Below are 25,161 nucleotides of genomic sequence, written 5' to 3' on the forward strand. Positions count from 1 at the left end.
CCTTCTTATGAGCCGCCCGAAGCCTTCAGTGAATTTACTGCTGAAACAGGTGCACCGACAAGAAAGGACTAGAAAAGTTTTTGTACAGAAAGATATTTACTGCAACAGATTACATCACACGCCATGTGTTTCTTTTTGACCAATCTTGCAAGCCATTCATAGAACCCACATGCACACAAACCTGGGGTTAAACTCTCACGAGTGTTTGGAGGGTTTTTATTTTTAAAGCGCTGCATTTTAAGCTGGGGAATCATCTCTACCAGGACCAGATTTTCAGCTAAAACTTAATAAATCGAAAAAATTTCCTAACTGCCAGCCCTCTTGCACACACATAAGACAAAATGCTTTTGTCTCATCCGGCGAGGGACCGGCTGCAAGGCTGATATCACAAAAGTACCTTTCTTTCCACTGAATAAAGGAAAGGCTCTTTTTCTCTCGCTCTGAGTCATGACTCCAAACTGCGCCTGAGACAACAATGGGGACTGTGACAGACATCCTGAACCGGCAGAGGTGGACAGGAAGTCATAAATCCACCTCCCCCACTCCTTTACACGAGCTGTTCAATAAAGAATACAGGCTTATGTCAGAGCGGTAGCCTTTGGGTATGAAACAAAGAGATATTTATACGTTCAAAACAGACAAGTCGGTGCGGGTACCAGAGAGACGTGAGAGCATATCTATTACCAACAATAAAAGCACCCCCCGACGGTGTCAGCGTGGTCTGCGCAGAGCCCCAGAGAAACAACGGTGTGGGTTCTCCAGGGTCTCCATCAAGGAAAACGGTCATACTTACATACACACACTATGTTCTGCAGGGCAAGATGAGAAATCAGTACTGAACACACACAGGAGGGGCTCAGCAATGCCTACAGCGTTAAGTTCTTGGGCCCATTTATTTACGAACTTCCAATGACACAAAGAGCAAGCTGTCGTGCAGAAAAGTCAGGACACGCACCTGGATGTTGACGAACACGCCGTGGTACGTCTCGTACAGAACTTTGTTACTCTTCACGTGCAGCGGAAACTCGAAAGGAATTTCTGTTTTGCCGCCGGGAAATTTTCCTGGCTTCACCATTTCGATGGTACTGTTGATGACCTGGATGGGCTGCAAGGAAACGCGGAGGTCCGCCCATCTGCCCGCGCTCCTCGTCGCGTGACCGTGGCTAGTCAATCATCTCCCGGAGACCCCGCCCCGCCCGCTACCATCCTGCTGCTGCGGGCAGCCTGGCGCTGCCCAAGTTGGGTTCATGTTTAGGACTGGACACTGTGGTGTTGGCTGCGAGTGGGAAAGGCACTGATACATTTCTCTCTCTTATCCCCAGGTAGCTCAGCTTCACCGTCCCCTAACAACCCTTCTGACGTGCACCCCCACCTTCGGCGTGAAGCAGGCTTGCAAGGAACCTGGGGAGGAGCAGACCCCGGCCCCACCCCAAACCCCCGGCCCCAGCTCCGGGCACCCGGGCAGTCTGGGCCCTGGGAGCCAGACTCTTCTCACACGTGCCTCAACGGCAGGCGCTACACCTTCCTGAGGGAAGGCACTCCAAGCCTTGGTTTACAACCACACGGAGAAAACCCACAACTCTGGAAGTTAGTCTCTCAAGCGCTGACGGAGGAAAAGAAAGCTGGGGGGACACATGGACAGTTCCTGAAATCTGCATGCTCTTTGTGAACCCTTGTTTCCCCTTAACTCTTTCTCCGCAGAACTTAGACGAGTTAAATCTGCCCTTCAGGAAAAGGAAACTCTAAGTACAGCACAAAGTTTACATCCTAAAACACAGAACCTCAAGCGACAGGAAAGAAGGGTCCCACCGGCATCTTACCTGGACGCAACTGGACTAAAATAACAGTTATAATAACAGTTTTGCTTTAGGAAGGTAAGAGGTGAGAAGGCCCAGGCCAACTTCCCAGAGGGCTCTGGGCTCTGTAAGGGCTGAAGGTATCCCCCTCAAGTCCCCCTAACCCTGTCTGATGAGAATTAACACAAGCAGACTTTCAATAACAGCATATATTCAGAATCAAAATATCTGCATGTGTTTTCTTCAGTTTGATTACTGAGTTGTAAAAGCACGCCTGCCACCATTCCTGGCAAAATAACAACAACGAAGCTAAGGCAGCACATGCAAACCAACCCCAAACATTTGGAAAAGGAGCTGAAAACGTGCAAGTCCGGCGTTCTTACCTTAACGGAATTATAGAAGGCTTCGAACACCCCCACGCTCTTGGCACTGAGCTGCAGGTTCACGGTTCCTTCCACCATCAGGGAGAGGCCCTGGTGCTGGACCGAGTCCTTCCCAGATATGACCACCACCCCGGAGAGCATTTCCTGGGGAGGGGAGAGAGCCACCCGACACGTTAGCACGGCTCTTTCACCCGCCTGGTTCACTAGCAAAGTCGGCCTCTGGAACCATCAAGGTGGTCCAAGAGGAAGACGCTCTGGTCACAGACAGATGCCCAGACGGCACGGTGGGGAAGGCCTGGCCCTGGGGGGCGTCTCAGGGGGAGGAATCTCATCCCACCGCCACCTTCCAGACACACTTTCACTCCCACTGGAGAATCCCAACACAGGTCTGGTTTCCAAAGGGCAAAGAGCAGGGCCTGGGGGGATGGCAGATTCAGAGCCGCCAGGCACAGGCGCGTGTATAACGACCCCCTCAAAAGGAACATGATGCAGTGAAGACCCTCTTCTTTACCTTCTTTCTCAGTGACGCTAAGATGATAACACACTGGCAAAGGCATGAGCGGCTCAGCGGGATGTCCTCTGCCCAGCGAGCCCGGCGGCCACACCTCAGCACCCACCGCCTCCCGCCCCACCCCACCCCACCACCCTGCTTCGCAAGCTGGTGGACGGTCCAGCACAAGGACTCTGCAGCAGACCATCCTTCACTTCTCCGAAGATACTTAAGTAGGAGAACACTGACATTAACCTCACTCCTGCCTGTCACCGCGGACATGACAGTCTCCACCTGCGATGGGGCTTGTGTGCAGCAGGGAGCTGAGGGCTGTGGTGCTGGAGAAGACTCTTGAGAGTCCCATGGACTGCAAGGAGATCCAACCAGTCCATTCTAAGGGAGATCGATCCTGAATATTCATTGGAAGGACTGATGCTGAAGCTGAAACTCCAATACTTTGGTCACCTGATGCGAAGAGCTGACTCATTGGAAAAGTCCCCGATGTTGAGAAAGACTGAAGGTGGGAGGAGAAGGGAATGACAGAGGATGAGGTGGTGGGATGGCATCACCAACTTGATGGACATGAGTGAGCAAGCTCTGGGAGTTGGTGATGGACAGGGAGGCCTGGCATGCTGCAGTCCATGGGGTTGCAAAGAGTCGGACACAAATGAGCGACTGAACTGAAATGAACCGAAGAGAATCCATAGCAAATACAAAACGACACCTTTCTGAAATGACCTTCAGATTCGGTGTGTGATTGCGGTCACATGGTGATGTGATGGCAGAAAAATTAAAAAAAAAAAAAGCAAAAATTAAAAAGGTCCCACATATCAAAGTATTAAAAAAAGTATCTGTCCTACTGGCATTTAAATCTGTTTACCTTTTATTTCCTGTAGTCACTGGGTGAAAAAAACATTCACTGAGTTTTCACATTCTGTGAAATTCGGGGAGCAGAGGATATTCAATGTATCGTGAAGTGAAGTGAAAGTTGCTCAGTCATGTCTAACTCTTTGCAACCTCATGGGCTATACAGTCCATGGAATTCTCCAGGCCAGAATGCTGGAGTGGGTAGCTGTTCCCTTCTCCAGGGGATCTTCCCAACCCAGCGATCAAACCCAGGTCTCCCTCATTGCAAGGTGGATTCTTTACCAGCTGAGCCACAAGGGAAGCCCTCTATGTCTCTTAAATATTCTAAGTATTTTGGTTTTGTTTACTGCTCCCCACCCCAAAGCCCTGAAGTCTAAATTAAACAGTATCAGGTCCATTTTAAGCAGAATTCAGGAGGTAGTACACATTTCATTCTGAATGTTAAGAAGCTCATAAGTAAATTTACATGAAAACTCTTCTGAAATACTAATTTAACTTTTAAATTAAAATTAGTTCTATTAACTTTTGTACAATAGAATGAAATAAAACCTAATTTTTCATCATTTAAATCCACCAGTATATTTTTTAAAATATACTTAGAAATATATAGTGTCCCAGAATTGAAATCGGACAAAACAATTTCACAAACTTTATCAATTAAACAACACATTAGCACTTGGTTCCGCTTCTATTTAATTGTAAAATTTTCAGTTAATCTCATGGGAACAGAATCTGAGTTGACCACTGAATGCCATAGTATAATAAGCACAACATCAATAGAACGGTTTCCTTTCTTAATCCCTGTGGCAGAAGAAGGAAAAAACGGTGAATTACCTGGGAAATAGAGTAAAAATTTTATCACTCTCTTGTCATTCTTTGATTTCAACTAAGAAATGACAATAGAGAGAATACGAATTAAGAAAATGTGTGTGTGTGTGTTAGTTGCTTAGTCGTGTCCGACTCTTTGCGACCCCATAGAGTGTAGCCCACCAGGCCCCTCTGTCCAAGGGATGCTCCAGGCAAGAATATTGGAGTGGGTAGCCATGCCCTTCTCGAGGGTATCTTCCTGACCCAGGGATCGAACCTAAGTCTCCTGCACTGCAGGTGGATTCTTTACTGTCTGAGTCACCAGGGAAGCCCATGGTACAGTCACAAAAACTGAACAAATTAGCCTGTAAATGAGGCCAATAGGTCTTATGGGTCTTTCTTCAGGGAAAAAAAATAGCAAAGCAAATAACTAATCAAGAAATAACAAATATCAAAGACACAGTAATAATTAAAATAATAATGAACACATTGTTCAACTGCATTTAAGCAAATTTGAAAAGTCAATAAAGTGATTTATTTTTCTAGGAAAACATAATTTATCCAAACTAACTCCAAAGGAGATGGGAAAGCTAAACAAACAAGTTAGAAAAATTAGAGAAAGTTACACAGGAGTCCCCCACACCCACAAAGCACCAGGCCTAGAGGGCTGCACAGATCATCCCCAAATGTCTAAGTACAGAAAACACCAATATTAAACTACTCTAAAACACAGAAAAAGAATTTCTTTTTAAAAAAGTTAAGCAAATACAACACCAAAGTAAGACAAAATCTATACACACACATACCTATACACACAGAAAATGAAATTTTCCTCATAAATACCAACGTCTAAGCCCTAACGATATGAGCAATACAACCCAGTATCAATGTAAAGGAATGCTACACTTTAACTCTGGGGAATTAGTCCAGCAATGTATGGATAGCTCAACTGTTAGAAGAAAATTATTAATACAACTCACTATTAATAGCTCTTTAGAGAAAAAGCTTACAGTCATCTCCACAGATGCTAAAAAGTCACTTGCTAAAACTAACATCCATTCCTGATAAAATTCCTAGTGAAATAAAACCAGAAGGCTATTTCTTTACCCAGAAGCCAGCATCAAACTTAATGGGAAATGAGATACGCATTTAAGCTAGGAATAAAACAGGATGACTACTATCACCACTACTAACACACAACATGTCCTGTGCTGAGTGGCTCAGTCGTGTCTGAGCAATTCTTGGAAGCCCAAGTATACTGGATTGGGTAGCCTCTCCCTTCTCCATGGAATCTTCCCAACGCAGGAATCGAACCAGGGTCTCCCCCATTGCAGGCAGATTCTTTACCAGCTGAGCTACCCGGGAAGCCCACAACATGTACTAGTTAATGCAATAAAAGTAGAGGAAGAAGTATGAGAACTGAAATGGAGGTAAAATTATCATTATTTGTGGATGACATGATTGTATGCCTGAAAGAGCCCAAGAGCTTTACTGAAAACTATCAACATGAAGACTTAAATTGAAGAAACTAGGGAAAACCACTAGACCATTCAGGTATGACCTAAATCAAATCCCTTATGATTATACAGTGGAAGTGAGAAATAGATTTAAGGGACTAGATCTGATAGAGTGCCTGATGAATTCTGGAAGGAGGTTCGTGACATTGTACAGGAGGCAGGGATCAAGACCATCCCCATGGAAAAGAAATGCAAAAAAGCAAAACGGTTGTCCAAGGAAAAGAAAAGATGTGAAAGGCAAAGGAGAAAAGGAAAGATATAAGCATCTGAATGCAGAGTTCCAAAGAATAGCAAGGAGAGATAAGAAAGCCTTCCTCAGCAATCAATGCAAAGAAATAGAGAAAAACAACAGAAGGGGAAAGACTAGAGATCTCTTCAAGAAAATTAGAGACACCAAGGGAACATTTCATGCAAAGATGGGCTCAATAAAGGACAGAAATGGTAGGGACCTCACAGAAGCAGAAGATATTAAGAAGAGGTGGCAAGAATACACCTAAGAACTGTACAAAAAAGATTTTCATGACCCAGATAATCACCATGGTATGATCACTCACCTAGAGCCAGACATCCTGGAATGTGAATTCAAGTGGGCCTTAGGAAGCATCACCACGAACAAAGTTAGTGGAGGCGATGGAATTCCAGTTGAGCTATTTCAAATCCTAAAAGATGATGCTGTGAAAGTGCTGCACTCAATATGCCAACAAATTTGGAAAACTCAGCAATGGCCACAGGACTGGAAAAGGGCAGTTTTCATTCCAATCCCAAAGAAAGGCAATGCCAAAGAATGTTCAAACTACCACACAATTGCACTCATCTCACATGCTAGCAAAGTAATGCTCAAAATTCTCCAAGCCAGGCTTCAATAGTATGTGAACCAATAATTTCCAGATGTTCAAGCTGGTTTTAGAAAAGGCAGAGGAACCAGAGATCAAATTGCCAACATTCACTGGATCATCGAAAATGCAAGAGAGTTCCAGAAACACATCTACTTCTGCTTTATTGACTACACCAAAGCCTTTGACTGCATGGATCCCAACAAACTGTGGAAAATTCTTGAAGAGTTGGAAATACCAGACCACCTGACCTGCTTCCTGAGAAATCTGTATGCAGGTTAAGAAGCAACAGTTCGAACTGGACAAGGAACAACAGTCTGGTTCCAAATTGGGAAAGGAGTACGTCAAGGCTGTATATTGTCACCCTGCTTATTTAACTTAAATGCAGAGTACATCATGAGGAACGCTGGGCTGGATGAAGCACAAGCTGGAATCAAGATTGCCGGGAGAAATATCAATAACCTCAGATATGCAGATGACACCACCCTTATGGCAGAAAACGAAGAAGGACTAAAAGAGCCTCTTGATGAAAGTGAAAGAGGAGAGTGAGAAAGTTGGCTTAAAGCTCAACATTCAGAAAACTAAGATCATGGCATCTGGTCCCATCACTTCATGGGAAATGAATGGGGAAACAATGGAAACAGTGTCAGACTTTATCTTTTGAGGCTCCAAAGTCACTGCAGATGGTGACTGCAGCCCTGAAATTAAAAGACGCTTGCTCCTTGGAAGGAAAGTTATGACCAACCTAGACAGCGTACTAAAATGCAGACATTACTTTTCCAACAAAGGTCTGTCTAGTCAAAGCTATGGCTTTTCCAGTGGTCATGTATGGATGTTAGAGTTGGATAATAAAGAAAGTGGAATACCGAAGAATTGATGCTTTTGAACTGTGGTGTTGGAGAAGAGTCTTGAGAGTCCCGTGGCCTGCAAGGAGATCCAACCAGTCCATCCTAAAGGAGATCAGTTCCGAGTGTTCATTGGAAGGACTGATGCTGAAGCTGAAACTCCAATACTGTGGCCATCTGATATGAAGAGCTGACTCAATAGAAAAGACCCTGATGCTGGGAAAGATTGAGGGCAGGAGGAGAAGGGGACGGCACAGGATGAGATGGTTGGATGGCATCACCGACTCAATGACATGGGTCTGGGTGGACTCTGGGAGTTGGTGATGGACAGGGAGGCCTGGAGTGCTGCAGTTCGTGGGGTCGCAAAGAGACAGACACGACTGAGCGACTGAACTGAACTGATCAACATGAAGAGAATCTTAGGAAGGAAGACAGTGGGGTAGAAAATTAACATACAGAAATCAACAAGGCAACACATGCACAACAACAACCAATGAGAAAACATGCTGGAAAAAAATACTTTTTTTTCAAAAGCAAAAAAAAAAAAAGCCTTCCCTGGTGGCTCAGTGGTAAAGAATCTGCCTGCCAATCAGTTCAGTTCAGTCGCTCAGTTGTGTCCGACTCTTTGTGACCCCATGGACTGCAGCACGCCAGGCCTCCCTGTCCATCACCAGCTCCTGGAGTCCACCTAAATTCATGTCCATTGAGTTGGTGATGCCATCCATCCATCTCGTCCTCTGTCGTCCCCTTCTCCTCCTGCCCTCAATCTTTCCCAGCATCAGGGTCTTTTCAAATGAGTCAGCTGTTTGCATCAGGTGGCCAAAGTACTGGAGTTTCAGCTTCAGCATCAGTCCTTCCAGTGAACACCCAGGACTGATTTCCTTTAGGATGGACTGGTTGGATCTCCTTGCAGTCCATGGGACTCTCAAGAGTCTTCTCCAGCACCACAGTTCACGGGTTCAATTCCTGGTCCGGGAAGATCCCATATGCTGCAGAGCAGCCAAGCCTGTGTGCTACAACTATTAAACCTGTGCTCTAGAGTCTGGGAGCTGCAACTACTGAGTCCTCGAGCCACAATTACTGCAGCCCGCTGGTCTAGAGCCTATACTCTGCAACAGGGGACATCACCCCAATGACAAGCCCTCACACTGCAACTATAGAGTAGCCCCCTGCTCACTGCAACTAGAGAGAAGCCCGAAGCAACAAAGACCCAGTGTGGCCAAAATAAATACATAAATAAAATTATGTTTTTAAAGGCAACAAAAGTTAAAATATGTAAATCAATTTAACAGGAAATGAATAAAACCCTGATAAGATGAAAACTTCAAACACAGTTGAAGGGGACAAAAGAAATACATGGAAAGCCATACCCTGTTTTTGAAGTTTTATCCCTCTTAATGTGTCTACTTTCTATCTATAAAGGTAACATAATCCAAAGAAGACAACATGAGAATTTTTTTTTCCTTTTTTTAGAAGGGCGTGGTATGGTAGGGTAAGACAGATTAGAAAGCTGATTTTTAACTTCATCTGGAATAACAAATAGGTTCTAAAATGAGGAGGAAAGAGGGGGGCTAGCCCTCTGAAATACTGGGACACCAAAAAGTGTGGTGCAGGGTGGACGTGGGCTGAGAGATCAGGGGGTCAAGGGGGAAACCCCAGAAACAGACCCACATTGCAGACGAATTCAACAGCTGATAAAGGAAGCACTGTAAGTCTAGAGGGATTTTTTTCACTAAATAATACTGGAAAACCAGCCAGAGATCTGGGATAAAAAGCGGCCAGTAAACTGGTGAAAAAAAAAAAGAAAAAACTTAAGTTGGATTCATACTGAAAACCTCTGTACACAAGAAGCTCTAAATACAAACACCTGAAAAACCAAAACTTTAGAAGAAAACAGAGAATGACTTTCATCACATCAAAGTGGGACACACCTTTTTAAGAATGATTCAAAACTCTGAATAAAAAATATGACTGCCAAACCAAAAATAGTTTGTTAATAAAAGTGATTACGAGCAACATTGCTTATATAAATGATAAACTAGGGAAATAATGAAACTTAATAAGCAAAAAGCTAATTTCTCTATTAAGGTTAAAAAATAAAAAAACAAAACAAAAAAGAAATAAAAAAACAAACCACCTTGAGCTTCCCTGGTGGGTCAGTGGCAAAGAAAGAAACCGCCAGCCAATGCAGGAGACACGGGTTCGCTCCCTGATCTGGGAAGATCCCACAAGCTGCAAAGGAATTAAGCCCAAGCACCACAACTATTGAGCATGTGCTCTGGAGCCCAGGAGCTGAAACGACTGAGTTCACACGCTGCAACCCCTGAACCAGGAGCACCATAGAGGCCACACTCCAGCAGAGAAGCCACTGCAATGAGAAGCCCACGTACCGCAACTAGAGGGCAGCCCCTGCGGCAAGGAACACTCAGCACGGCCAAAACAAATACACAAAATCATATAATACAAAATAAACTGTGCAACCTCATAGAAAAGTAATCCATTCTAAATATTATGAATACAGTTCATAAGAAACATAAACTGCTCATAAGCCCATGAAAAGATGCTCAATTTCAAAAGTAACATTTTGAGAAAGGATCATCAAAGCTATCCCTAAGCACCATTTTCCCCCTATCAGATTAGCAAAGATGAAAAATGTGGCCATATTGTGGTGGGGAAGGGTGCAACAGGGAGGGAGGAGCTGAGAATCCACTAGACCAGCCACTAGGCAATACCAGAAACATTCTATAAACACTGGGCACAGCAATTCCACTTTCAGGAAATTTCTTCTGATATATTTGCACACTGAAATGACTGAACAGTAGTCACTCACTTCACCGCTGTAACAGAATATAAACAACCTAAATTCCAACACCAGGAAAACAGTGGGTTGTGTCTTTGTTCCCTTTAATGAAATCTTGGGAGATCATTCACATTAGTACATGTACATTCTTTTTATTGAAGGTTACATATTGCACCATGGGTTCAATTCCTGGGTTGGGAAGATCTCCTGGACAAGGAAATGGCAACCCACTTCAGTATTCTTGCCTGGAGAATCCATGGACGGAGGAGCCTGGTGGGTTGCAGTCCATGGGGTCACAAGGAGTCAGACACGACTGAGTGACTAAACTGCCACCACTTTCAGAAAGGCACGTCCCGCCTGCCAGACAACCTGTATCTTTAAGAGAAAGGTCATGGGTCATGGTTTTTGGGCTTCCCTTGTGGCTAAGCTCCAGAATCACTGCAGATGGTGACTGCAGCCATGAAATAAAGACGCTTGTTCCTTGGAAGAAAAGCTGTGACCAACCTAAACAGCATATTAAAAAGCAGAGACATTACTTTTTCAACAAAAGTCTGTCTAGTCAAAGCTATGGTTTTTCCAGTAGTCATGTATGGGTATGAGAGTTGGACTATAAAGAAAGCTGATCGCCGAAGAATTGATGCTTTTCAACTGTGGTGTTGGAGAAGACTCTTGAGAGTCCCTTGGACTGCAAGGAGATCCAACCAGTCCATCCTAAAGATCAGTCCTGAATATTCATTGGAAGGACTTTCATTGGAAGGACTGATGCTGAAGCTGAAACTCCAATACTTTGGCCACCTGATGCGAAGAGCTGACTCACTGGAAAAGACCCTGATGCTGGGAAAGATTGAAGGCAGGAGGAGAAGGGGATGACAGAGGGTGAGATGGTTGAATGGTATCACCGACTCGATGGACATGAGTTTGAGCAAGTTCCGGGAGTTGGTGATGGACAGGGAGGCCTGGCGTGCTGCAGTCCATGGGACTGCAGAGAGTCAGATATGACTGAGCAACCGAACTGTGGTTCAGCTGGTAAAGAATCCGCCTGCAATGTGGGAGACCTCGGTTTGATCCCTGGGTTGGGAAGATCCCCTGAAGTAGGGAAATGCTACCCACTCCAGTGTTCTGGCCTGGAGAATTCCATGAGTCCATGCAGTCACAAGGAGTCGGACATGACTGAGAAACTTTCATATTGCACCACTGTGAAAAGGGGGTAGAAAAAGAACCTTTATATGTATTTACTTGTTTATGCCTAAAATGTCTTTGACAGAAATCACTAGACATCAAGAGGCTTTAGTTGCCCAGTAGAAGAGGACCTTGATGGACAGTGGAGGGCACACACATTCCTTTTGGAATGCACAGAAACGGGTTCGATCTCTGGTTGGGGAAGACCCAGATGCAGCAGAGAAACTAAGCCTGAGTGCCACAGCTACCTGAAGCCCGCACCCTAGAGCTGGGCAACAAGAGAAGCCACTGCAGTGAGAAGCCTTGCACCTCAATGAAGCTTGGTCCCCCTCGCTGCAACTAGAGAAAGCCCAACACACACCCAGCACAGTCAAAAATAAAGAAGGCAACGCCCCCGTTCTCAGTTCAGTTCAGTTGCTCAGTCGTGTCCGACTCTTTGTGACCCCATGAACCGCAGCACGCCAGGCCTCCCTGTCCATCACCAACTCCTGGAGTTCACTCAAACTCATGTCCATCGAGTCGGTGATCCATCCAGCCATCTCATTCTCTGTTGTCCCCTTCTCCTCCTGCCCCCAACCCCTCCCAGCATCAGAGTCTTTTCCAGTGAGTCAACTCGTCGCATGAGGTGGCCAAAGTATTGCAGTTTCAGCTTTAGCATCAGTCCTTCCAATGAACACCCAGGATTGATCTCCTCTAGAATGGACTGGTTGGATCTCCTTGCAGTCCAAGGGACTCTCAAGAGTCTTCTCCAGCACCACAGTTGAAAAGCATCAATTCTTCGGCGATCAGCTTTCTTCACAGTCCAACTCTCACATCCATACATGACAGCTTGAAAAACCATAGCCTTGACTAGACGGACCTTTGTTGGCAAAATAATGTCTCTGCTTTTTAATATACTATCTAGGTTGGTCATAACTTTCCTTCCAAGGAGTAAGCATCTTTTAATTTCATGGCTGCAATCAGCATCCGCAGTGATTTTGGAGCCCAAAAAAATAAGTTCAGTAGGGTGTAAATACAGGTCTCAATACTTAGGAAAATGGGATGACAAAAATCACAGCTGTTGTCTGATGATGCCATCTCTGAAATTTCTAGCTGTGAAATTTTCTTGAGAATCTGAAAAGAAGCTTGAGTCCCTGATTAAAAGTTTAGAAGAAAGGGGCAAAATGAGATTGCCAATACCAGTTAAAAAAGGAAAAATGAGTTAAGGGTAAGTAAATATGATGTCCTAAGCACAGGAATGTTAAAATCAAATCATGGCGTGCACTGTGGTTTCAGGGGTCACATACTACATAGTCACAAAATTATGAGTTAATACAGATGACTGGCTTTCAGATGTCAATAACATAAAAACTTAGAGAAACTTTACAGCGTTGACACTTCCTTTGGAACTACTCACCTAAGTGAATCCAAGGACTCCAGACTATACAACCGAAGAGGTTCAGGAGAACTCTGACTGCAGAGGCCTCTGAGAGATGGCCTGATTACAGGGCAAAGTAATGACTGTGGAATACAGGCAGCTGGCCAAAGGAAATGCTCTGAGTAGCCAGCGTTCACTTAGGGAATGAACAACAGCCACCAAACTGAACCCCAGTCGGAGGGAAGCGTGCATGAGTGAGAACAGTACATCATCCAAACCCACGTGGCAGGCAAACTCCAGGACCAGAGGCGGAGGGATGAGCCCATGGCTCAAGGGCTGTTGAGGGCAGGCTGGGTACCCGGTGCCCGGTGCCCAGGAGAGGAGGGGCCGCCCCCACCCCCGCCCCGCTAAGAGCAGGCCCTGCAGCTCCCAGGACCACCGTCCATCCCATGGAGGAGGCTGAGAGTGGAGCGTCCGTCCTGGGAGCTGCGCGTGGAGCAGTGAAGGGGCACGGAGAACATTCTTTCCCATCTGATAGTCCCTGTTACTTGTTCTCAGCAAGTTAAAACAATTCTTTTAACGTATAAAACAAACTCTTTTGAAATATACGAAACAAAAAAACACATTTTTTTTTTAAATTTTAAGAAGGTTGTTTTTTTTCCCCGATTATTATTGAAGGAGGGAATTTCTGTCTATCCATCCCTTACTTTTGCACTGATGGGATTTCTGCTCCTTTCCAAAAGGGGATGGTTTGCGTTTTAGAGTTAACAGTCTTAAACAATCTCTTCTTATGAAACAAAAGGTAGGCCAGGTTTTGGCAGATGTTGTGCCTGCTCTGGAACTATTAGTGGCTCAGTCGTGTCTGACTCTCTGTGACCCCATGAACGGTAGCCCACCAGACTCCAGAATCCATGGGATTCTCCAAGCGAGAATACTGGCTGCTGCTTCCTCCTCCAGGGGATCTTCCTGACCCGGGGATCGAACTCGGGTCTCCCGCATAGCAGGCAGATTCTTTACCGTCTGAGCCACCCGTGTCCTTCATGTGGCTGCGGTCTGACGGTGAGACTGTGAGCATGGGTAAGAACACCACGGGGGGACAGGGTAGTGAGGATGGAGCCCAGGCATCACTATAAAGCACAAACGCCAAGGTTACCAAAAGAACCTGCCCGGCAGCTGGGAGGACAGCTGGCGTAACCCTCCCAGTTCCTCAGGGGAGAGCCCTTTCTGAGCTCAGAAATCCCTTCTAAGCATCAGTCAGAGGAGATAAATCAGGTACAGGGTCCCATCAAGAGTTAAAGGCTACCGACAACGTCCTACTGCCCTTCCCTGGGTCCGTTTAAACACCAGGAAGAACAGTGTGTGGGACAGAGGCCACCAGTTTCTGCTAAACAGGATTCAAGAGGGAAACTGGCAGAAGATTAACCAAGGATGGTCAGTCCACAGTTAACCTTGGTAATCACAGATCGTGGGCTGATTATCTGTACGGTGTAGGGGGCCACCTTGTTTTTTGTTGTTTCTTTACTTTAATCCTTCAGTAAATAAAAGCAAAAGGTTTTAAGCCTGGTTGCACTATACTGCGTTAAAAAAGTTAATAGGGCCTACAGGTTTTGGCACAAAACAAAATAAAATGGGTTGATATGAAAAAACTTCAACCTCATTGGCTCTGGCTGGTCATTACACCCTACAACTAGTACTTTTCAAACTGTGAACTAGTGGGCCCCTGCTGTGTGCCAATGCTTCAGCAGCCACTTTGGGAACTGAGGAAGTGTCAGGGAGGGCAGAGTGGGAGGCCCACTCCAAATGAAAAAGCTCTGCTATTATCTGCTTATAAAAGGAACTATTTTAATGGGTATTAGATTTATTAAAACTGATATATTAGAATGCTAATTTGATAAGATTTCATTTAATAAAAGTCTCATTGTTTAGAACTGGAAGGAGTGGGGTGGACTCTTTATCCTAAACAATGCTCATTTTTTTGAGCTGTTTTTGAGAAAACATTCACTGTAGTTTGTGGGATGAAGGGTAAGATATAATTTCCATCACTTTGAGAAAAGCACCGTTTCTCTGAGCCTGAATTTTCTCCAGCCTATGAATGAAGAGTAGACTGTCTGTTCCATGTAGACAATAAAAAAACAAAGACAATATTTAAAAAAAATTTTATTGATATATAGTAATTTCCGATGTTGTGTTAGTTTCAGGTGTAAAGTGATTCAGCTACATATTTATATTCTTTTCTTACATTCTCTGCCATTATAGGTTATTACAAGTTAACTGAGTATAGTTCCCTGCACTATACAGTAGTCCTTGTTAGTTATTAATATCTATTTTATATATATTAGTATGTATATTTTCATCCCAAACCCCTAATTTATCCCTCTGCATAAACTTTAACAGCCATAAGTTTGTTTTCTGTCTGTGATTCTGTTCTGTAAATAAGTTCATTTGTATCATTTTTCTGGATTCCACATATAAGTGGTATCACATGGTATTTGTCTCTCTCTGTCTGATTTACTTCACTCAGATGACAGTCTTTCAGTCCATCCATGTTACTGCAAATGGCATTCTTTCGCTCTTTTTTATGCCTGAGTAGTATTCCATCAGTGGAGAAGGCAACGGCAAGCCACTCCAGTACTACTGCCTAGGAAATCCCATGGATGGAGGAGCCTGGTAGGCTGCAGTCCGTGGGGTCGCTAAGGGTCAGACACGACTGAGCGACTTCACTTTCACTTTTCACTTTCACACATTGGAGAAGGAAATGGCAACCCACTCCAGTGTTCTTGCCTGGAGAATCCCAGGGATGGGGGAGCCTGGTGGGCTTCCATCTATGGGGTCACACAGAGTCGGACACGACTGAAGTGACTTAGCAGCAGCAGCAGCAGTATTCCATCAGAGAAGGCAGTGGTGCCCCACTCCAGTACTCTTGCCTGGAAAATCCCATGGATGGAGGAGCCTGGTAGGCTGCAGTCCACGGGGTCGATAAGAGTGACTGAGCGACTTCACTTTCACTGTTTACTTTCATGCACTGGAGAAGGAAACGGCAACCCACTCCAGTGTTCTTGCCTGGAGAATCCCAGGGATGGTGGAGCCTGGTGGGCTGCCGTCTATGGGGTCGTACAGTCGGACACAACTGAAGTGACTTAGCAGCAGCAGCAGCAATATTCCATATATATACCTACCACTGTGGATGGACATTTAGGTTGCTTCCATGCCTTAGTTATTGAGAACAGTGCTGCAAGGAACACTGAGAGGGCATGCATCTCTTCAAATTATGGTTTTCTCTGGATATACAGTCGGGAGTGGGACTGCTAGATCATAGACTAGCTCTATCTTTAGTTTTCTGAGGACCCTCCTTGCTGTTCACCATCGTGGCTGCACCAATTTATGTTCCCACCCATGGTGTAGGAGGGCTCCCTTCTCTCCACACTCTCTCCAGGTGTGCTGCTTGCAGACTTTTTGAGGACGGCCATTCCGATTGGTGTGAGATGGAATCTCACTGTAGTTTTGATTCGCATTTCTCTAATAATTAGCAGTGCTGACCATCTTTCCACGTGCCTTTTGACCCTCTGTATGTCTTCTTTGGAGAAATGTCTATGTAGATCTTCTGCCCCTTTTCTGGTTGGGTTGTTTTTTGATACTGAGCTCTATGAGATGTTTGTATATTTTGGAGATGAATCTCTCGTTATTCACATCGTTTGCAAATATTTTCTCCCATTCTGTAGGGTTTTTTTGGTAAATGGTTTCTTTGCTGTGCAAAAGCTTATAAGTTTAATTAGGTCCCATTTGTTTATTTTTGTTTTTATTTCCATTACTCTAGGAGATAGATCCAAAAAGATGTTGTAGAGATTTATGTCAAGGAGTGTTCTGCCTATGTTTTCCTCTAGGAGTTTTATAGTATCCAGTCTAACATTGAGGAATTTAATCCATTTCGAGTTTATATTTTTGTGTATCGTATTAGACACTGTTCTAATTTCATTCTTTTATATGTAGCAGTCCAGTTTTCCTAGCACCACTTATCAAAGAGACTGTTTTCTCCACTGAATATTCTTGCCTTCTTTGTCATAGATTAATTGACCATATGTGTGTGGGTTTATTTCTGGGAGTTCTATCCTGTCCATTGATTTGTATTTCTGTTTTTGAGCCAGTACCACACTCTTCCAGAGCTTTGTAGTATAATCTGAAGTTAGAGAACTTGATCAGTAATACTCGGGCCAGGACAGAATTTGCTGCAACAAACACCAAACGGGCAGCTAATGAACACTCTCACTGCATCCCAGGGTTCAAACAGCGTGGGTAACTCTGGAAACACTTCTCAGGCATTATGTAAGGGTTGGGATATGATTGAGAAGACAAGCCTTTTCAGGAGTATTAGATAATTAGTGAGAAAAAAGACTCATTTAAGGTTTGGATAACTGCATTCCTTAAAGTGTTCACACCTCCCACAAAATTATCCTGAGATTCCTCCTAGGTCAAAGTCCTACCCCAAGGATCTGCACCAGCATTCACTAAAACTGACCATTAATGTATCAAGAATCCAGCAGAATAAAGCAGAATACTGAGGCTTTTTCCACAACATCCTAGCTTTGCAATTTTTCTTCTAAATAATGAACTGGCATAATAAGGAATTTTCCTCTTTAATCTTTTTTTTTTTAAACAAGAAATTACATGAAAGCCAGTAAGACAAAATGCAAACCTAGATGTTCTTGCAGTAACAGTAATCAGCCCGCTGTGCACAAATTCCTCATCACTGCAACCTGGCTATGCCAGACAGTAAATCTCCCATTGATGTTTCACAACCATAATATCGAACAGTGTCATTTTCATGAGTATGTGGGCCAGGATTTCAGAATGTAAAACGTTTTGAATTTATAAAAACAAATGAACCATATGTACATTACAAAAATATTTACTGCAGGATTCTTTGAACCAATAAGCTCCTCTCAGTTCAGTTCAGTCGCTCAGTCATGTCCGACTCTTTGCGACCCTATGAATCACAGCACGCCAGGCCTCCCTGTCCATCACCAGCTCCCGGAGTTCACTCAAACTCATGTCCATCGAGTTGGTGATGCCATCCATCCATCTCATTCTCTGTCATCCCCGTCTCCTCCTGCCCCCAATCCCTCCCAGCATCAGAGTCTTTTCCAGTGAGTCAACTCGTCGCATGAGGTGGCCAAAGTATTGGAGTTTCAGTTTTAGCATCTCTAGTACATTGCAAATACAGTGTAATGTACAATGCATTCGAGTCAAACTTTTGGTTCAAGAACACACCTACCGCACTGAGCAAAGAAGTACACGGGGATGCCAAAGTCACACCCAGTTTGCAGTGCCCAAAATGCTATCATCTCTATTTGCTCTCCTGGGTTGCTAGCACCCTCTTCCTCCAAGTCCAGTATGGGGAGACATCCAGCAATCACTACAGCATCTGACAAGCACATACCATGCCATTTGTGAGGTGCATGAACAATGTGATTTACATCAGCGACTCTGAAGTCATGAAAAAGCGTAGTGCTACAACCACCTACCACTTGACCCCTCCCTCACAGCTCAGCAGGTAAAGAATCTGTCTGCAATGTAGGAGGCCTGGGTTCAATTCCTGGGTTGGGAAGATCCCCTGGAGAAGGGAAAGGCTACCCACTCCAGTATCCTGGTCTGGAGAATTCCATGGACTGTATATAGTCTATGGGGTCGCAAAGAGTCGGACACGACTGAGCAACTTTCACTTTACTTCACTTGGGTCTGAACCTACAGTAATTATCTTGAAACAGTATCTCATTTAATTCTCAGGACAGTCTCTGAGCAGTCTCAGACTCATCCTCCAGATGAGAATTAAGACCTGGAGAAGCTGCACTTAGGATAAAAAAGCCTGCTTTTTTTAAAAAGGGCTACAACTTAGTAAGTCAAACAGCCGATTTATGAAGTTAAAATACTAAAACGAACAAACAATAAACATGAGAATAGGGGAATAAACCCAAGGAAAAGAAAACAAATATTCCGGAAAGACAAGGTAGCAAAGTCTCTTTAAAAAGTCACTGACAAACGAGATGAGAATGAGCAGCTGTAAAAGGTGGGGAAAGAAGAACAAGAGAAGCCAGTTTGTGGACTTGGATGGCTTTGCCAGTGTCTCCGTTTCCGCTCTCTTTGCTTCTATTGTCTGTTCCTTCAGCTGGAAACAAATAGTGCTGGGAGGCTGGCGGGGAGCAGAGGGAGACCCCGGCCCAGCGCTTAGCTTTCAACACTAGGTTGGGGCATCACCATCTCAATGAAGCTCCAGAAGGGCCCAGCCCCCCGCCCCCCACAAACACCACCTGCCTCTGCGCTCCCATACCACAGAGACGCACCCCTGGAGCACAAGGGAGGGTATGTTTACATCGATCAGGAGACCCACAGACACGGGTTGGATAAATCTGCTTTAAGCTACCAGTCTGAAAAGAATGAACTGACGGCGCTGTGATGATGTCGAACGGCGTGCACAGCGAGGCTCCGCGGTTCAGCAGAAAGACTACGTTCTGCGTCTGCGCGCGTCTGCGTGCGCACACGTGCCACTGCTGCTCACGGAAAACGTCTGGCACAAGGACACACACAGTCAGCGGATCCCTCCAGGGAAAGCAAAGGGGTCAGAAAGAGGAGGAACCTGACTTTTCACTTTCCAGCCTTCTGTAAAATCCTGTGTCTATATATTTTTTTAAAATACTATTCAATTGTGATTTGTGGGGGAAAAAAGAAACAAACACCACCATCTTGAATGAGCATCCTTTTCTAGGAAAACAACCTAAATGACAATTTTAAAACCCCAGTATAACTTAGGTTCTCTGGTGTCCGCAGGATCAAAACCATTCTCACCTGCTTCAATAGTAACTAAGATTCTGAAAAGCGCAGAAACAGACTCGGCTGCCGACGTTCCAAGGAACTTCTGTTTCACACGATCTCTTGGTTTTTGATGTCTTGTATTAGTAATGCCTATACCATCTATAGGAAGGACTGATGCTGAAGCTGAAACTCCAAAACTTTGGCCACCTGATGCGAAGAACTGACTCATTCAAAAAGACCCTGGTGCTGAGAAAGATTGAGGGCAGGAGAAGGGGATGACAGAGGATGAGATGGTTGGATGGCATCACCGACTCAATGGACATGAGTTTGGGTAAACTCAGGGAGTTGGTGATGGACCGGGAGGCCCGGCATGCTGTGGTCCATGGGGTCACAAATAGTCGGACACGACTGAGTGACTGAACTGACTGACTGACTGAAATCATCTACAGCGTTTTGGACCATATGAGACAATATTGATGCAGGTGCTGACCGACGATTCACCTTCTAAAGAGACAAACTATGGTACTGATAAACACAGTTTAACACCCTATAAATGTATTTTCTCTTCCTTACGATTTTCTAAATAACATTTCCTTTTCTCTAGCTTGCTTTATTGTACGCATACGGTATATAATACCTATAATACACAAAACATGTGTTAACTGTGTAAGTTATTGGTAAGGCTTCTGGTCAACAGCAGCTTATTGGTAGTTAAGTTTGGGGGGAGTCAAAAGTTATATGCAGACTTTCGATTGCAGGGGGGAGTGGTCAGCAGCTTTAACCCTGGCTTCGTTCAAGGGTCAACTGTACACTGCAACCTCTATTAGGAGAAGCGACACTGGTTTTTCTTTCACACTCGCCATATGAAGTCTCCTTTTAAAATGCACTTAGTGTAAAACACATTTAAGTGTAAAAGTGACCGAAGACTGGGAAGTCATACGCCAACAGGTGCAGGATCTGTCCCTAATCCTTGCACAAAGGGGTGTGCACCGGAGGGGCGGGGCGGGGCTGGCGCCACCTCCCACCCAGCTCCACCCTCGCAGGAGAGGTCCTGGCTTAGACTTCCAGGTGGGTCAAAGGGTTGATTCCAGTTATTCATCGTTTTCAAATGTACTTTTCATCACTTGTTTTCATTCCTTTACCAACAAAGATCTGTCTAGTCAAACCTATGGTTTTTCCAGTAGTCACGTATGGATTTGAGAGTTGGACTTTAAAGAAAGCTGAGTGCCGAAGAGTTGATGCTTTTGAACTGTGGTGTTGGAGAAGACTCTTGAGAGTCCCTTGGACTGTAAGGAGATCCAACCAGTCCATCCTAAAGGAAATCAGTCCTGAATATTCACTGGAAGGACTGATGCTGAAGCAGAAACTCCAACTGACTCCTTGGAAAAGACCCTTAAGATTGAAGGCGGGAGGAGAAGGGGATGACAGAGGATGAGATGGTTGGATGGCATCACCGACGCCATGGACATGAGTTTGAGTAAACTCTGGGAATTGGTGATGGACAGGGAGGCCTGGTGTACTGCAGTCTGTGGGGTCACAAAGAGTCGGACACGACTGAGCAACTGAACTAAACTTCTACTACTTCTACCATACTTTAAAACACAGAAAACTTCTCAGCTGCTGGAACATCTTGGAATAAAATGTGTTACCTTTTGAATGAAAATAATAAGTATTAAAACTAAATGTACTTGCCTGTCACTGCCTCCCCCCCCCTTTTTTTTTAATTCATGCATTTTTTTACCTTTTGCCTGCACTGTACAGCATGAGGGAACTTAGTTCCCTGACTAGGGATTGAACCCTTGACCCCTGCGGTGGAAGCACAGAATCTTAGCAGCTGGACCACCAGGGAAGTCTTCCCAATTCTTTTGGTATTTTCCAAGCTACAGAGAAGTTAAGAGAATACAAAGTACCAATAAAACTGAAATCCTCACACACTAACGGTTAAGAAAGTAAAACTGCAGGTGCTTCAGAAAACTGTTTGGAAGGCCCTCAAATATCTAATATAAAGTTAGCGTTGTTGAGTCACTAAGTCACGCCCAACCCTTCCATGAACTGTAGCTCTCCAAGCTCCTCTGTCAATGGGATTTCCCAGGCAAGAAGACTGGAGTGGGTTGTCACTTCCTTCCCCAGGGATCTTCCTGACCCAGAGATTGAACCCACATCTCCTGCACTGATGGGTGGGTTCTTCACCACTGAGCCAAAGTTAGCATATTACCCAGCAAATCCACTCCGAGGTATATATCCAAGAGAAATGGAACATATGTTCACACGAAAACCTGTATTAGATTAATGCTGTTCATAGTACCATTAATCATATTAGTCAAACAGTGAGAACAACCCAAACGTCCATCAACAGATGAATGGATAAATAAAATGTGATGTGTCCACACAACAGAATACTGCTGAGCCATGAAAACACAGGAGGAACTAATATGGGCTACAACAGCATAATGTGTTCAAAGTTCATGCATAAGTGAAAGAAGTCAGTCACAAAAGACCACAGATTGTACAATCCTATATACATGCTGCTGCTGCTAAGTCACCTCACTCGTGCCCGACTCTGTGCGACCTCATAGATGGCAGCCCACCAGGCTCCCCCATCCCTGGGATTCTCCAAGCAAGAACACTGGAGTGGGTTGCCATTTCCTTCTCCAATGCACGAAAGTGAAATCACTCAGCCGTGTCTGACTCCTAGCGATCCCATGGACTGCAGCCTACCAGGCTCCTCCAATAGCCCATATTCAAATTTATCAAAAATTAGGTATTGTATTTGGTTGTTATATCCCAACCAGTCTATTCTAAAGGAGATCAATCCTGGGTGTTCATTGGAAGGACTGATGCTAAGGCTGAAACTCCAATACTTTGGCCATCTCATGCAAAGAGTTGACTCACTGGAAAAGACTCTGATGCTGGGAGGGATTAGGAGCGGGAGGAGAAGGGGACGACAGAGAATGAGATGGCTGGACGGCATCATCGACTCGATGGACGTGAGTCTGAGTGAACTCCGGGAGTTGGTGATGGACAGGGAGGCCTGGGGTGCTGTGATTCATGGGGTCGCAAAGAGTCGGACACGACTGAGTGACTGAACTGAACTGATCCCTGTCATCTCTTGAATCTTAAAAAACAAAACTGTCCTGTCCTTTTAATGACACTGACATATTTGAAGAATCCAGGCCAATAAACGCGGAGAATGTTTCTCAATTTTGAATATGCCTGCTTCCCTATGAAGTGAGTAAAGTTAGGCATTTTCGGCAGGAACACCACATAGCTGAGTTGTGTCTTCAGTGCTTCCTCCCAGAATCCTCTATCATTATGCCCGAACGCGTCGACTGTGGCGGTAAGGTGGTATCATCGCAGGTCTTGGTTAGGACAGGGACTATCAGATTCCTGCACTATAAACGTAGCTTTTTCCCTCTGTAATTAATAATCTGGAGATGACTAAATTATCTTGCATCTGTGTAAACATGAAGTTTCCTCAATCGTCTTGCCCCCAAAGGCTTTAAGCATCCCTTTTGAGCCCTGGCTGCATTCACGTGACTAACCACTCCTCTCAATTTTATTCCACATACTCAGAGAGCTGGCTGCGATTTCAACCCAGAATCACAGGGGTCTCTAGGTATGAAACCTCAGTCAGCGTAGATTCCCAGGGCGATGGATCCTAATTTAGTTACAGTAAGGGTTGAGATTGCCCGAGTTAGAGGGAGAAAAACATTGCATTCTCCTTTGACAAATAAGCAAACTGTCTCCCGAGGAGATTAAGCGGCTATGGCACAAAACTTGTTCATGGCATCGTTAAGATTTTTTTTTTTAATTTGCATTTTAACATGCAATTCCTTCCGTCCCCAAAACCAGAGAAACGAGTAACTTTTCCACGGCCTACAAATTGTACTTCTGCTTCCAAGATTACATCTGCCTTTCTGGCCCTAGATCCTTGCATTCCTCTTACAAGCGAGAAACGGAGCGTCTGGTGGTCGAGCTCCTCGGACCGCAGTGCTAAGTCACAGCTCAAGCCCCCGGCCGGCTGGAATGTCCGAGGGTCAAGACGATTGCGCGCTGCAGCCCAGGCGCCCTGCACGCCCCCCAACCGCGGCGGCAACCCCGGCGGACGCCGCTGCAGAGCAGCCAGCCGCGCAGGCGAGACGCACCCGGCGGGGGACGCACCTGGCGGAGGATGCACCTGGCTGCTCCCACCTGACCCGGACGCACCCGCCCAGGAAAACTCCGACGTGTGCCAGACCCGGGGAGACCACAGATCCTGCAGGAGCGCCCACCCCTCCCACTTACCCCAGCGTGATAAACCTTGTTCGCTCTTTTAATCTTAATGTCCAGGGTGGTCCCCATCGTGAATATTCCGCCTCGAGCACCACTTCCTGCAGCGCGAGACCGTAAGGCGAGGAGGATTCGCCCCGCCCCTCCGCCCGAGGCCCCGCCCCAGGTCCCGCGGCCAGTGCGACTCCCCCACTCCCCCCATCCTTCTTCCTTCCGGCGCAGGGGCGGGCCTTAGCGTGGGTCGAGGACTGTCACTCTTGGCCCGGCCTCCCCCGGGCGTGAGGGGCGGTATCGAGGAAACCCCACCCCTTCCGTAAAGACCAGTCTTGACGCCGGAAATGCCTGTTCTTCTCGCCTGTTGACCAGGGGGAGGGGGTAAACTCGGCTCTCCCGGCGTGCCCCGCGGGAGGGGGCGGGGCCGGGGACGCGCCGAGGGCGCAGCCTGTGCCCGCAGGCAGAGGCTCCCGTCAGGCTGTGTGGCACGAAGCGGCGCTACGCTATTGCGTTGCCTTTAAGGAGGTGACAGTGGAGACTGCCTTCTCTTCTAATCCCTTCCTCTAGTTGCCTCTAGTCCTCCCCCCAACCCCCGCTTTCTTCCGGGGGCGCTGAGGACATAGGCCTTGCGTCCGTTCCTCGGCGAGGCGGTCCTCCCTGTCCTTTCCACAGCCCCGCGCTCCGGCCTGCAAAGCGCTGATTGGCGGGCTTCCCCGACACCCGCGCCGGCGGGCACCAAGGTCTTGAGGGAGCGCGGGCGGCCTGCCCCGCCCTGCCGGGCCGCGGGGCCTTGTGGGTACTCCCACCGACGCGCGCCCTCGGACGAGGCGTTGAATATTCATATTCGTGTGCAGAGTGTGACGAGGCGAGGCTCGCAGGCCCCGAGTCTCGGCCGTACGTGGACATGTGTAACCTCGAAGCTGAGAGGGTCCTGCCTAGTCTTTTTATTCTCAGCAAGAGCCCACTCACCTGGACACAAGAAACAGGGCTTTCCGGAAGGACTGCCTCCAGGCAGAGCAGAGACTACGTTTGTGGAAATAAAATTCCTTGTCAAGGTTTTAAACAGGGGACTTTCCAATAACAGAGGCATATTTTTAATTGTTTATTAAAAATTCGCTGACTTATTACAGCGAAGAAGTGCTTTTTGATTTTTAAGATTCTTCGATTCCGATTTTCTTCTTAAAGTGCGTTTTTAGGATTATGTGAGAATTTTTCTTTAA

General features: G+C 45.7%; 1 protein-coding gene across 1 annotated transcript in view; it reads right to left on the bottom strand.

Annotated features, from left to right (window-relative positions):
* Positions 1-24,098, bottom strand: part of VPS26C (VPS26 endosomal protein sorting factor C) — a 36,136-nt gene extending 12,038 nt beyond the window's left edge. Inside the window, exons 1-3 of the mRNA XM_055416308.2 lie at positions 23,963-24,098; positions 2,180-2,323; positions 956-1,105 (exon numbers count right to left, since the gene is read on the bottom strand). Coding sequence (XP_055272283.1) covers positions 956-1,105; positions 2,180-2,323; positions 23,963-24,019 — 351 coding nt within the window. The 5' untranslated portion in view covers positions 24,020-24,098. The remainder of the gene's footprint in view (positions 1-955; positions 1,106-2,179; positions 2,324-23,962) is intronic.
* Between the last annotated feature and the right edge of the window lie 1,063 nt (positions 24,099-25,161).

This window comes from Moschus berezovskii, chromosome 1 (assembly GCF_049115385.1).
Source record: "Moschus berezovskii isolate FMDL1 chromosome 1, NW_MosBer_1.0, whole genome shotgun sequence".
Lineage (NCBI taxonomy): Eukaryota > Metazoa > Chordata > Mammalia > Artiodactyla > Moschidae > Moschus > Moschus berezovskii.